Genomic DNA, 14,479 nt, shown 5'->3' on the forward strand with positions numbered 1-14,479 from the left:
AGCACCCTAGGACTACACCGACTTTGCAGATATAGAGACGCGAAATTTATTGCTCCGGGAGCTCTTCGCTGATTTGAAGAATAAATTCGTCTTCCTGATCGCGAGAGTTTGGATCTCTGGCCAGCTGTTGACTACCGCTGGGCTGAACTGGGGTCTTCTTCTTTTTCTCGGCTATCAGTTGACGCCAAATTTTTTTCGCTTCTTCAATCGCTGCTTTCTTTCTTTCGGCTGCGTCTCTGGCTTCTTGTTGATTTTCCGCAAAAAAACGAGCTTCCACTTCTCTACGCTCTGCAATCTGGGCTTCTCGCTTTTCGTTCCTTCTCGCTTCGTGCCCGGCGGCTTGGACGGCCCTACTGATTGGACTGTTACGATTGCGCGGCAGTTTTGTACAATAGGCCCTGTGGCCGCTCGATTAAAGAAAAAAGGACGAAAATGTGGAATGCACAGCGATGAATGAAAAAGAAAAAGACGGGAGAGAGAGCAAAATTGCTAGACACGCGCGCTTCGATACGCGACTACAAAGAGACACGCGCGGGGTGTGGGGAAAAATTTCGTGCTGGACACGAGCGGCCTGTCTGGTTTTTTACACGAGGCAAAAAAATGTCTGCTGTTAGCTACTCAGGGACAAATATGCACACGGGATAATTACAGGGCCTATCAATGAACAAGCGCGAATAGTTTTTTTTTTTACAAATTTTTCTGAAAAATATTTCTCCCTTATTTATTTGGACTGTCTAGATAATCAAATAGTTTAACTACGCCTATCGCAATTTTACAACAGGGAATAATTAAACAGGTGTAATACTTGACGAATGACTACCGAACGCGTTACGGGAAGCGTCAACGCCGTCGTGTTACAAATACTACGACAATCGGGAGCACCTTAAAAAGGTGTCGATACAAAAAAGAATAATCGGGAATGCTATTTGCTTACCAGAAACGCAAAAGAACGATAAGATGCCACGGGTTTACTCGGATAACAGTTTGCGGACTGGGGGGCAAATTCGGGAAACCGCACGAGGGACGCCACGAGAAGCTCCGATTTTCTTTCAAATGCACCAGGTGTGCATCAGATTTTCACGATTTAGATTCGAGTTCGAATGCAAGGTCGATGCACCAAATGTGCGGCGGCACTAAATGCGCGTCGCTAGAGTTTTAGATTTTAAATGAAAAATAGATTCGCCACTAAATCGCTTCAAAGGTTTTTATTGTCGACAAGACAGAGAGTGACTTTCGCCAAGTTGCCAGCAAGGCGAGATACAATTAACTGTGTCGCGAGAAAACAAATGATGAAACAAGAAAAGGATTGTGGAATACGGGCCTCAGGTATAAGGGAGGTATTAGGGAGCAAGATAAGGGACGATGGCGAGGATCATTTTGCGGAAGCCCCATCTGACCCGGCGGGGAGAATCGGGCTGTCCGTCACAGGTCCATTCCAGCACGTCCCCTCCAAAGTGCTTAATTTATCGCTGCGGCAATCTTATCGATTGTATGCCTGCAGCTGGGGCTGGCGCTGCCGTCACGTTAATTACTGGCGCGGGAGGTGCCGGAATGGCCGCCATGATTTAGGCAATGAGTTGCGCCATCTGTGCCTGATTTGTTGCTTGATTGGGCGCTTGATTTGATGCTTGATTTGATGCTTGGACTAGCGCTAACAATCGTCTGTCTCTTTCATCATCCAACCATTCTTGGCTCTTCCGCTTGATAATCATTCTTGCTCCAGATACTTCATCTTTAGTTTGGAGAAAGATGTTCTGATCCTCATCAATCTCCTCCTGCGCGGCCTTGATCGCTTTTAACTTCTCCACGATTTCTTTTGTTGCGCTTTGGTAACTTTCAAAGAGAATTTTCAATCTTGTTTCTAGGGTTTCTAGGTTTGATACTTCTAGTGGGTTCATCACTTTTTTGGCGAATCCGTTTATCAGGCCTATTGCTCTTGTTATGTGGCCTTTTGTGGCTGACCTTGAGGCTTTCAGTTGCTGAACCATTCTTCCTGGTTGTGAAGCTCTTAAAGAGCTGTTGTGGTTGACTGGGGGAAAAAAGGAAGAAATGGAGAATTAATTTAATTTTTTGAACACTTATTGACTGATTTGCGCGTTTCTTTTTCCTATTTCCTTGGGTGTTCGTGGAACGGATGCGTTTCCGTTTTTGTTTCCACTTTGTTTGAGCTCCCTGGGATGAATCTGAAAAAAGAATCGATTTAAATTTGGAGCTAGGGCGATACCTTGGCTCCTTGCAAAAAATCCGGGCTGGCCAACTCAATTAAGCGAAACTGTTGTTGTTGTTTTTTTTTTGTTGGTGGCGCCACTTGCGGCGAGCCACTACACTGAGAGTGAGAGATAAGAGAGTTTTTTTTTTGTTGGTGGCGCCCCTTGCGGCGTGCCACTACACTAAGCGTGATAGAGAAAGAGAGTTTTTTTTTTGTTGGTGGCGCCCCTTGCGGCGTGCCACTACAGTGAGCGTGATAGAGAAAAAGATTTTTTTTTGTTTGAAGTCACCGATTCCTCGGGCTCCTTATGTGAGAAAGTTTTTTTTCAAAGAAGAACAGATAATCAAAGAATACTCATTCAACAATTGTATTTAGCGGTGATTGCCGCCATATTCAAGAATACAATTTAGTTGTTACTTATTCGTTTGGCCTCCTCGATTCCGTGCCTCTTGAATTTCTCCTTGACCAGCAGCGGACAGGGCGAGCGTTGAAGTGGCCTCGTTGACTCCTTGCTGCTTCGCTCCTGGCGTAGGCTCTTCTGAGAGCTGGATTGGCCTCCAACTCTCTTTCGAAATGGCGCCTGTTTTCTGCTGTGGCGCTGCTTTCGACCGTAGATTCGTCTGACGAGCTTTCGTAGCAAAGCTGGATTTCGTCCTCCTCCTCCGACTCACTTTCTGTTTGTTCTTTTGGGGCTGCAGCTGCTGCTGCTTCCTCCTGTCTTTCTTGATGAACTAGGCCTACTACTCGCCGAATTGGGGATCGTACTCCTCCTTGCTGTGGATATAGTACGATGTCGGGCAACGGGGCCTGGATTGGCTCCGGTGCTGGTTCCGGTTCCTCAATCACGTCCGGCAATAAATTCTGAGCAGGCGGTGGAACCGGTTGTGGGGCCGGTTCCTCGACTGGACGGTAGCGGAAGTCGCCGTAGTATCTCGGGCGGAGAGCTTCGGCGAGTTGTTCCGCGTTGAGAACCCTTCTTTCTATCTCCAGGATTGGCTGCACGTGAGAAGCAAGGGCACCGGGTGGCAGTTGTGCGTCCGGGATCGGCTCCCGCGGTGGTGGACGAGGTGATGGTTCCACCCAGGCTGGCAGCAGCCCTTCCCGGCGCAGCTGCGCTCTCTTGATTCGTTGGCTTCGTTTGCCTATATTGATTGAGTTTTTGGAGACCTTTCGGCTCCTCTATAATTTGTTGAGACAGAGAGTAAAAGAATGTTATTTCTAATCAACAAATCAGCATCAACAAAAAACGAGAGAAACGGACACGGAAATACAACACACGAACAGACAAAAGAAGGGGAAGAGTGCACGATTTTTTGGCGTAGGCCCATCTGTGAGCCAATAATGGGTCAACAAGGCCGCCCCCTTAGGCTAGCCCGACAATGAAATGCGAGAAAAAATTTGAGAAGGATTTGATGAATTTTTTGGGCATAGGTTCCCCCCCCCCCCTACTCGTCGTTTTTGTTCTTACAATTTAAATTAATTTGGGCAAATATTAACAAAAGGGGAACAAGTATCAACGTTTGGGGGGTCTCGTGTTGTGTAGCCCCAACCGGCTTCACAGTTTTTTGTTTTGAGTTTTTTTTGTTTTGAGAGGGAGGACACGGTGTTTCATTGAATTAAACAACCGTTCGAAGGACCATGTTAAAACTTGTAATTAAATATTTTCGGCGTGTCAGGCCTGTACTTACAGTTTTAATAGAAGAAAGTAAATTGGACACAAACAACCGTGTCCTTTTCTCTCTCGTATATTCTACACACTGACGATTGTACACTAAATTTAGAGGGGCGTAAACAATTGGAGGGAAGGGAAATAACGAGTGGAGTTTGGGCCACCTATCGGGGGCTCCTTAGGCAATAGTCGCGTAAGTGCGCCGTTATAGATACGCGGCGTCCGGATCTCGTCGTCGTTGTTTGTTGCGTATTATTCCCAACAGTCTATGGCGAAGGTTTTAGGCACCAGTCTCTTCGGAGGCAAGGGTTCGAATCCCTTCACTGTCATAATCTCTACATTTGATTGTGTATTAACAATTTTCTATCGTTCTTGGCCAAACATCGATATGAGGCCTGTTAGCTCAGTTGGTTAGAGCGCCGTGCTAATAACGCGGAGGTCATGAGTTCGATCCTCTTACGGGCCAGTGCAATGGAGGAAAAGTCGTTGAGTGCAACAGATAGAGGATTAAGTTTAAGTTGTAAAGGATTTCGTAACCAACATTTAAAAAAAAAGAAACACGAATTCCCATCTAGAAGAGTCCCATGAAGAATCTGCTGCGTAAAAACCTTAGGGAACAATTGCAAAAATGATAGTGTGGCCGAGTGGTCTATGGCGCTGGTTTAAGGCACCAGTCTCTTCTGAGGCAAGTGATAACTCGGTCTGGACAAGTAGAAGTGGACTGTATTTAAAGCATTCAATGTCTGTCGTGTAACATCAAGTCACTGTCAGAATCAGAGCATCGACACATACTCAGGCATCCATCATCATCAATCCTATTCGAGTAAAAGGAAGTCACTAACAATTCAAGTAAAGCACGAGAAGTAAAAATACCTGGAGACCAGTCTTCGATGGGGAAATGGAAAATAAGAGTGGTCCGTCCTGGACACACTCATGCACATATACAACAAAACACACACACAACCTGGGAATAGCAATAAAACTTAGTGGAGTCGACAGAGAACAAACAATGAAGGTAATACCTAAAGGAGGAGGTGTGGGAATTGCCACCTTGTCACAAATTGCATGTGTCGACGACGTCTGAAACTGCACGTCAGAACAATTTAGTCACAATACTCAAAACGCGAATACAAGTAATTATCTAAAAGAGGAGCACAGACATGGTAAATCAATATTGGTTAGGAATAACATGGTCACAACTTAAAATACCTGTCAGGGCAAGAGTTACTTCAGTTCAGAAAAATTGGAAAGGACGATATCACAAAGAAGATGACTTTGATTGACAGGGGAAGGGGGAAATAGGGCTAAACAGTGGTCGGACAAGTGGCGCCATTAAAATTAACAAAAGCTAAACAGCATCCGCCGAACCATTCTCCCCCGAACTGGATCCGGCTTCCGGAGCGAGTGAGCTTGGTTCCAATAAGGCGAGTTGATTAGCTCCACGGCGCATAATCCCTGTAGAAAACTCGACGTCTACCGCTCGAACTAGTTCAACTTTTCCCGGATACGTTCTCACAACTTTTCCGGTCCGCCAGCGTCCTCGCGGTGCATCCTTCCAATCGTCGAGCACGAAATCGCCAACCGCTAAGTTCCGGGCTGGTCTTGTCCATTTGCGTCGCGAGGTCATGGACTGCAGGAATGCTCCATGCCACAGCTCCCAGAAGCGGTCCGCCATCCGTTGAACGTACCGGTTGTGGTCCCGTGGTAAGGCTTGAGAGAAATCACCCGCCGGAAGATCCGCAATTGGCGCGCGATTCAAAAAATCGTTCGGCGTCAAGGGCCAAATGTCGTCCGCATCTGAGCTGACATAAGTCAGTGGGTGGGAATTGAGCAGTCCTGACTCCTCAAACAGGAGCGTCCGAAAAATCTCCTCGCTCGGATTACGCTGACCGTTCAACTCCTTGTCCAGCACGGGGTAGAGCGCTCGCTTGACCGAACGCACCAGTGATTCGTGAGTTCCACCAAAGTGGGGTGTCTGGGCTGGCTGGAACCACCATCGAATCCCGAGAGCTTTCAGCTCCGTCTCCAACGCCGAACTCTTCTTTAGTCTCTCCAGCTCTTCACGTAATAGTCGCTCCGCCCCGGTCAAATTAGTTCCGTTGTCGGAGAACATCTCAGCTGGCTTGCGGTAGATAGAAACGAAGCGGCGCAAAACCAGCAAGAAATCATTGGCTGATAGAGAGATCGCCACGTCGACGTACACGGCACGCGTCACTAAACACGTTAACAGGACGCCCCATCGCTTGGCCGTCCCTCTGTGGTAGGCGATGTCAATGGGGCCAAAATAGTCGACGGAGGTGTGGTGAGCACCGAGCCGGGCCCTGTGAACGTCCGCCATCATCTGTAGCACTGCTTTTGGTCGGAAACGCCGACACGCCAGACACTCGTTGCGAGCTCTCTTGACCGCCTCTCTTCCTGCTGTGATCCAGAAATGTTGTCGCACCTGGGCAAGCACCATGTCGGTTCCGGAATGATGAAGCTGCTCATGAATGGCGCGGGTGATTGCTCGCGCTAACAGATGTCGGCCATTCAGAATCGGCGGATGGAGAACCTCGTACGGTAAATTCGCTCTGCTGAGACGGCCTCCAAGCCGCAACACCTTGTCAGCATCCAAAAAGGGGGTCAAGGGCTGCAAGGTTGATGTAGGGCGAATCACTTTTCCACGATCCAGTCTGCTTATCTCCTCGGGATAGGTCTCCCTCTGGCACCGTCGGACGAGATCGAGATAGTCATTCTCTAATCTGATGAGAGTAGGCACGTCGCTGGCAGCTATCTTCACCGTCTTCCAGTCGAATGGCACTATCTTCTCCGACACGACATCACTCACATGGGCGCGGGCCCCACGCATCTCCGCCTTCTCCAAGGTCCAGGGGAGGTCTTGCGGCCAGGCCGTCTCCTCTTGATACAAGAAGGGTGGTCCGTCCAACCACCACGCTGGGATTGCCCGGTCATCCAGTTGAGAGCGGGTCGCCGCATCCGCTGGGTTTAGGACTCCCGGGACGAAACGCCACTCTGAAGGGTCCGATAGGGTCTGGATTTCACCGATACGATTGCTCACGTAGACCTGGTAGTCACCAGATAACGCTCGAACCCAGTTGCGCACCGTACTGCTATCGGTCCAGAAACGACGCGCTGCGATCTTCCGGGTCAATGAAGATTCCACAAAACGGGCCAAACGCGCTCCAAGAAGTCCAGCGTTCAGCTCCAACTTGCACACGGACACTGTTTTCAGCGGCGCTAACTTTGTCACGGCCTTGATGAAGCGCACGATCACTCGGTGGTCACTGTAAACATTGCGGATAAAACATACGGCTGCACAGGCCTCCTCAGAGGCGTCCACGAACGTGTCCAGTTCGGTCCGGACGATTCGGACTTCATCCGGAAACAGGCAGCGGGCAAATTCCACCGTCTTCAGCTGCTGCATTGTATCGAAATAACTCTCCCACCATTCATGGTCTGGACCAGTCACCACATCCTCCCACTTCAGGCCTTTCACGCCAAGGTGGCGTAGTCGTATCTTGGCCTTAACGGTGATTGGAGCAGCGGCGCCAAGGGGATCGAATAATCCGGCAACCTTCGAAAGGAGCCCGGCCCGGGTGTAGTTGATCTCTGCCAACCGGACACGAAACCCCAAAACATCAGTGGCTGGCCTCCAGGTGACGCCAAGGACCATCTCGGCGTCGTCAGCGCCAAGGTTGACCGTGTTGACGCCGCTCTCCTTTGGATCTGGTAGAGAGAGCTGCTCCAGCAGGCGTGCGTCGTTGCTCACCCAATGATTCAGATGGAAATCGCCACTGCTCAGAGCCTTGTTGACTACTGTCGCCCGGCGCAGCGCCTCGTCAGTGGTCTTGCTGGAATCCAGGTAATCGTCCACGTAGAGGTACCTCCGGATGGCGGCTACCGCCTCACCCTGGTCTACGGCGGCGTCGTCTGCTGCTCTCCAGGTCGTTCGGATGGCCGTGAACATGAGACACCAAAGGTCACCCGGGTCATCTCACACGTTGTCAATGTTCCGTCCTCTTCCGGCCAGAGGAATCGAAGGTAGCGTCGATCGATGTCGTCTAGTCGGATCCGGCTGAACATGGCTCCTATGTCTGCCGACCACGCCACCTCTCCTTCCCGGAAGTGCAGAATTACAGCTGGGAGCGGATTTTGAATTGCTGGACCAGGTGTGACGTAATCATTAAGGCTCCTCCCGCGGTACTTAGCAGCTGCGTCAAACACCAACCGCAGCTCAGGACGGCCAGCAACCTTGGGCACTGCAAAATGGGGTAGCCAATATCGATTTGGCCGCTCCTCGACCTCTCTGGGAGACAGGCGCCTTGCATAACCTTCGGCAAAGTTCTTGGTTATCGACTCTCGATAGTGTTTCTCATAGGCTGGATCTCTTGCAAATTTGTTCAAAAGCGGACGAATACGGGAATCAGCTACACTCCGGTTGTCGGGCAGCAATGGAGGCTCTTCATCCTTCCAGAGAATTGGGGCCTGGTAACCCACATCCAGCTTCTTGGTCTCAGCGTCCAGCCTCGCGACTGCCCGTCGATCTTCGGTGGACATTCCGGCAACCTGATACTCGGTACCGAATGATTCGGTGTCGCAAAACCGTCGTAGTTGTTCAACCAGCTCCGCTGTGATGCGTACGTCTGATGAGGCAAAGGCACGGTGGCAGAGGGCCTCCGTCGTCGATCCAGATCCCAGCACACCAAGGATTGTCCATCCAAGCCTGGTCTTGATAGCTGCTGGCTCGTCGTCGGCTCCAAGTCGATAATCTGTCGGTGTGATGAGCGTTGTATGGTTTAAACCAATCAGGACGTCCTTCCGCCGGAACTGCGTAGCGGCGGCAAGTCGTTAAGGTGGACCCAACGGTGGCAAAGCTGCTCCCAATTGTACACGGGAACTGGCTGCGTCACGGTCTTTAAGGTTGAGCCCTTAAGGGTCACCATGTCGCCGAAGGCCGTCTTCAGCTGAAGGAACAATTCCTCTGAATTAAGATGCGTTGAGGCCGCATCACCTACTCCCTGAACTCGAAGTGTCTGTCGCTCGCCCAAAATCCGGAGCGAACGTACCAATCCCTCACGGATGAAAGTTGTGTTGCTCCCGGCGTCCAACATGACATTAATGGGCACCAGTTCCCCGTCAGCATTCAGGGCGTCGAGGTGGATCACCCCAAAGGCGATGGTACCGAACGTTGCTCTGGCGGAATGTGACGTGCCCGTTCTCTCCGGAAGTCCCCGGTCAGTGTGGATCAGAAGGTGGTGGAACGTCTTGCAACCGTCCTTGCCGCATTCTTTCTTGAAACTACAGTTGCTAGCTCCATGTCGTACGCCGAAGCAACAGTAACACAGGCCACGCACCATGATGAAGGTCATTCGTCCAGCCACGGGCATATTCTTGAAGAATTGGCAATCAGCCAACCGATGCTCACCCTCACATTTAAAACAATATGGAGGCTTGGATGCTGGTGTCGTTCCTTCACGAGGGGTAGGGGCAGGAGCCCCTCGAGCCGGTCCGGCCCTGTGATTGGTGGAGGCCTGGTGGGCCCGTGAATGCCTCTTCTGATGATGCGGGATGTTTCCCGTCTGAGGTGGCCGCGCTGGATTGTTGCTCCTCTGGTGCTGTTCGGCGGCAATGGAGTAAGCATTCTGGTAGGCAGCCGCTCGCGTACATAGCCAGTGGCCGAACTCGTTCATGGTGCGCTGCTCCAATCCTCCACGCAGGCCGTCATTCCAGTGCAACCGATCCTGGGGCTGAAGTTTCTGCGTGAGCCGCTCGATCAAATCAGCATGGCCGGTCTCCCCGATCCAGGTGAGATTGAAGAGGTGAGTCCTCACCTTTTCGGCAAATCTACGGAAGGTAGCGGGCGTCGGAGGCTCGACTCGATCCAAGGCTTGAAGGTGTGCTGCACGGATAACTGCACGGCTGCCACATGTCTCCTTCAAACGTCGGAGAAATTCCTTGTAGGCCAGCTCGCCTCCACCTAATCCGTAAACTAAATCGGCCGTCTCTCCCCGTACGTTCCTCTTCAAAATCGCCAACTTCTCTCCCGGTGCCTTGCCGGTCTGGTGTACGAGTGAGTGAAAGAGGTCGATCCACTCGAACCAATCTAGAGCGCGCCCAGAGTAGACCTCCAAATCAACTCGTACCGATGTGTGGCGATGATCACCGGAATAAACGAAGGGCTTCTCTCTTCCACTGCAATAGTTGGTGATCCATTCATTCGGAGCATGAACTCGTGCTACCGGTTTGTAGCGGGGTACGGAGATAATCGACCGAAAATCGTCCTCTCGATCTCCATCTAAGCCTTTCTCCTCCCCTAGGTCCTGAACGGACTGTTTTGCTGCCTCCATGTCCTTCAATGCTGCTTCGGCTGCTTTGGCAGCCTCCTCGTAAACCTTCGCGGCGTCTTGGGCTCGTTGTCGGGCTGCGATGACTTCCGGATCTGTAGGATCCCATCCAGGGACGGAGGCTGAATCCCCCTCTCGGCTAGAGATATAAGCAGCCACCTCGTCCGCCACTGCGTCAACATCTCCTCCGTAACGCAGGAATGATTCTTGTTGTTGCTCTCCTTCAGTCTCCTCCAACAGCTCCAATAAACGGTCATTAATCGGGCCGGAATCACCAAGGAGAGTGCGAGCCTCATCCAGGAGGCGCGTGGCTTCACGGCGTGAAAGCTTGTTGGTTATAACCTTCCGCATAAGGGTGCAGCATCCGGTTATCTTAAAGCGCAGTACCTTCTGGCGGGCCCTGCATTGGTCGATGGTGAATGCTGCAATATCCTCCGCCATGATGAAAAGGGCTAGGAGACAGCGAAGGATCAGAGCTAACAGCAACGTAGTGGATGGCAGCTCTGCTCGTCGATGGAGAATCTTCGTCTCCTGGGTTGCCTGCTTAACGGCAGGCTCTTAGTCAGTTCAAATGAGGGTGAAATTAGGATCCTGGAACACCGTCTGTCTATAGCTGAACTCCCCAACTTGGTTCTCGTCGAATAGTCGGCTCTGCTTGACGGGCAAGGATCCTCTTAGCTGGAACTGGTCAGTTCCTTCCAACTTGGTTCTCGTTGGCTTGGTCGGGTCTGCTTAACGGCAGACAATCTTTGTCAAGGCGCCACAGCGCAGGTCAATTCAACGCTGATCAGCGTGGCCGGTCGGTTTTAACGGCAGGCAAATCAAAATCAAATGCTGGAAGGCGTGGGCAGGTCTGCTACAACGCCAGTCGTTGTCGAATCAAATGCTGAAGAGGCGTGGGCAGGTCTGCTACAACGCCAGTTGAAGTCGAATCAAAACGCTGAAGGCGTGGGCAGGTCTGCTATCACGCCAGTCGAAGTCGAATCAAATGCTGAAGGCGTGGGCAGGTCTGCTACAACGCCAGTCGAAGTCGAATTAAATGCTGAACAGCGTGATTCAGAACGATACCGGTTGCTCCGGTTCGAAGGACCAGATGATAACTCGGTCTGGACAAGTAGAAGTGGACTGGTGTGGGAATTGCCACCTTGTCACAAATTGCATGTGTCGACGACGTCTGAGACTGCACGTCAGAACAATTTGGTCACAATACTCAAAACGCGAATACAAGTAATTATCTAAAAGAGGAGCACAGACATGGTAAATCAATATTGGTTAGGAATAACATGGTCACAACTTAAAATACCTGTCAGGGCAAGAGTCACTTCAGTTCAGAAAAATTGGAAAGGACGATATCACAAAGAAGATGACTTTGATTGACAGGGGAAAGGGGGAAATGGGGCTAAACAGTGGTCGGACAAGTGGCGCCATTAAAATTAACAAAAGCTAAACAGCATCCGCCGAACCAGCAAGGGTTCCAATCCCTGGGTTCCGGACATCTCGTACCCAAAAATTCTCGTACTCATTTTTTCAACCATCTCGTACCAGTACGAGATGGTGGTACGAGGTGGCATCTGGCGGTAGAGAACAGTACCGGCTGGTACGAGGTGGCTGCCATAATCTTCCGGCTGGTACGAGTTGGCTGGCAGAAGTTTCCGGCTGGTACGAGATGACTGGCAGAAATTTCCGGCTGGTACGAGATGGCCGGCAGAAATCTCCATTCTAGAGGGAGCCAAAGGGGAGCGCCGAGCTGGATGTCCGGATGAAGTCCGCCTTGAAGAACGCCTAGCCGGTGACTGATAACTTAGTACGGCCGCGGCGACCTTATATACTGCGGCTCGAGCATGCGCCACCTTGTGGTCAGTACGAGATGGCAGTACGAGATGGCCGATATAGATATAGATAGCTGATCGTATTCAGTGTACTGCGCGCGTTTCTTTATCGATAAGTATTTCAAACAGAATGCCACACACAACTTACGTTCTGTGTGTTTGGCTTCAGTTGCCGAATATTTTTGTCTCTTCGACGGGAATTTTGCAAAATTTAACAATCTTATTCATTAGGATATTTTTTCCACCTTTTCTTCCTACCCTCTCGAAAATATGAGATAGTTCACTAGTGTCGTCAAATGTAACAGTGCCCGGATTATTAAGTGTCCACTTCTTAATTCAACATAAATTTTGGTTAGATAAAAAAGGATACCTCGTCCTGCGCGATTGCGAGGCTTATTTAACTGTTTTGTGAGGGGTGTAATATGTGTGATAGAGAAATTTTGTATGTATGTATATGTGAGTGTTTGACTTGAGCAATCATACGGCCTACAGAACGAACAATACACAAGATCAGATATAACAAGGTTGTCAAGAATTTTTATTGTTCGTTCAATTTATAGGGTCAGTGGGAGTCCATATACTGAATGTCGGATAAAAGCAATCGGGTTCGAGGTAGTGGTCGAGGCTGAGGTGACAACACCGTAAGCATTTGCCGTTCTAAATCCACGTTATTCCTGTTGTAAATGCACGAAATGTCATAAATAAAATAACATCTGATCTAGGACGTCAAAACTTACACACAAATAAACCCAGTAACGTTGGTCTGAATAATATCATCTTCCCCGGATTCAGCCATACTAATTGAAATCAAATGATGCAATAATTGCTAGCCTGCAATAGAGGGAACGTCAAAAATAAAATTTGTCAGTCTCTAAATTAAATAAAAAATCTATACTTGGCTGAACAGTGACTAATTTCGTAAGTTGATCTTCTGCTTTCATTCCGAGAGGCATTAATGAATCTGGTAAGGCCGGCGCACCAATTTTAAATATTTTAACATCTGAAAATCTCACTTCAAATGAGTGTGGATAAAACTGGGCTGCTGATCCGTAGAAATATTCGCGAATTTTCTGATCTCGAGATTCTACTCTTGCCTGCCGACTCCGTTCCACAACCTAACACAAACAATAATTCCAGAATTAAGAGTTGTAGCTATGACACAAATAACTAACAAGCATGAAAACATACTCCGCCACTTTTGGGTTGAAATATAACTTTCACGGTTTCAGGTAAATCACGCACTAGTTCGTTGTAAAGTCGCTCTTGGTCAAGGACGATTATTAGATCAACTTCAAACGCTCTGGCTGCGTGAATAAGCATTTGATACCCTTGGCCCTTTACCCAGCCACAGGTGTTGATTATTACTCCACTAACAGCATCTACACAGAAATTTAAATAATTTGAATAATTGAATGAATATTACTTTCTCTCCTACTCTGTCGATTTGCTTCCATTCTCTCTGCAACTGTTTGGGCTAATTTGGTGACAAGTAAATTGTACAGCATTACATTACTCCCAGTTCTTTGTACCCATAGTGGTATATTAGTGGGCATACTTGGGAAAATCCTTCTTCAACATCAGCAGGATGTTCAATTGCCATTGCACCAATAGTGCATGGAATGGAAAGTTGTCCCTGGTCAACATCTAAATCAACATATATAGGCCTATTTAAACATAAACAAATTTGATTCTATTTCTTTAGATATAAAATGTTTTATTGTGTTTTCTTAATTTGTCTACCTGCTACCCATTCTCACTGCATAGTTCAAAAGCAACTTGCCAACTGCTGATTTTCCAACATCTGTTGGACCAATGATTATGGCTATAGGGCCTCTTTTAGTCTTGTCAGCATCAGCTTTCTTCCTTATCTAAGGAAGAAATAAATTAAGAACATACACACAAAACAAAATATTGGAAAACTTTTAAGTAATACAATTCAATCTGCATGTAACTTTACCTGTTCTAATCCAGCATGTGTATTGAGATAAATAATCATTGGAGTTTCTCTTGCCACATAAGCCGCTTCTGTTTTCCCTCTCAGTTCTAAAAGACAACCTTGCCATGTGAAAACAGCGATCTTGGAACCACCACCAAAACTGTACACTTTTCCTTTGACAATTTCTGTTCCAAATACTTCTGCCAGTCGAGATTTCAACTATGAAAGAAATTAGTTAGCTAGTTAGGTTGAATGGAATTCTGACAAATAAAAACAATTTAACACACTTGACACTTCTAATGGTGCCAAAACTAAATTGACAACGAGACCAAATTTTTAGACTGGAGGCAGCCAACGAGTTAACTAATGAAAACCAACAATCCAAGAAAGAGCATGTAGTACAATCAAGGGCAATAATGCCTTTTCTGCTTCTGGCTAGCATTTTCTCAGTCTTTATCTAAACAAAGTAAAAATGAAATGTTAAGAATGCCA

General features: G+C 48.6%; 1 protein-coding gene, 1 non-coding gene and 1 pseudogene across 2 annotated transcripts; 1 reads left to right on the forward strand and 2 right to left on the reverse strand.

The window, feature by feature from the left end:
* Positions 1 to 4,270: 4,270 nt before the first annotated feature.
* Positions 4,271 to 4,344, forward strand: Trnai-aau. The gene has a single exon. It is a non-coding gene; the product is annotated as a tRNA-Ile (tRNA).
* A 239-nt stretch (positions 4,345 to 4,583) lies between these two features.
* Positions 4,584 to 10,663, reverse strand: LOC124190293. The gene is made up of 5 exons (XM_046582920.1): positions 8,743 to 10,663; positions 7,877 to 8,647; positions 4,901 to 7,811; positions 4,752 to 4,842; positions 4,584 to 4,693 (listed from the first exon to the last, which is right to left on the reverse strand). The coding sequence occupies exons 1-3, from the start codon at positions 10,661 to 10,663 to the stop codon at positions 5,227 to 5,229; spliced, it is 5,277 nt and encodes a 1,758-aa protein (XP_046438876.1). The 3' UTR covers positions 4,584 to 4,693; positions 4,752 to 4,842; positions 4,901 to 5,226.
* Positions 10,664 to 12,572: 1,909 nt separating this feature from the next.
* Positions 12,573 to 14,429, reverse strand: LOC124190294 (annotated as a pseudogene).
* Positions 14,430 to 14,479: the final 50 nt, after the last annotated feature.

This window comes from Daphnia pulex, chromosome 3 (assembly GCF_021134715.1).
Source record: "Daphnia pulex isolate KAP4 chromosome 3, ASM2113471v1".
NCBI lineage: Eukaryota > Metazoa > Arthropoda > Branchiopoda > Diplostraca > Daphniidae > Daphnia > Daphnia pulex.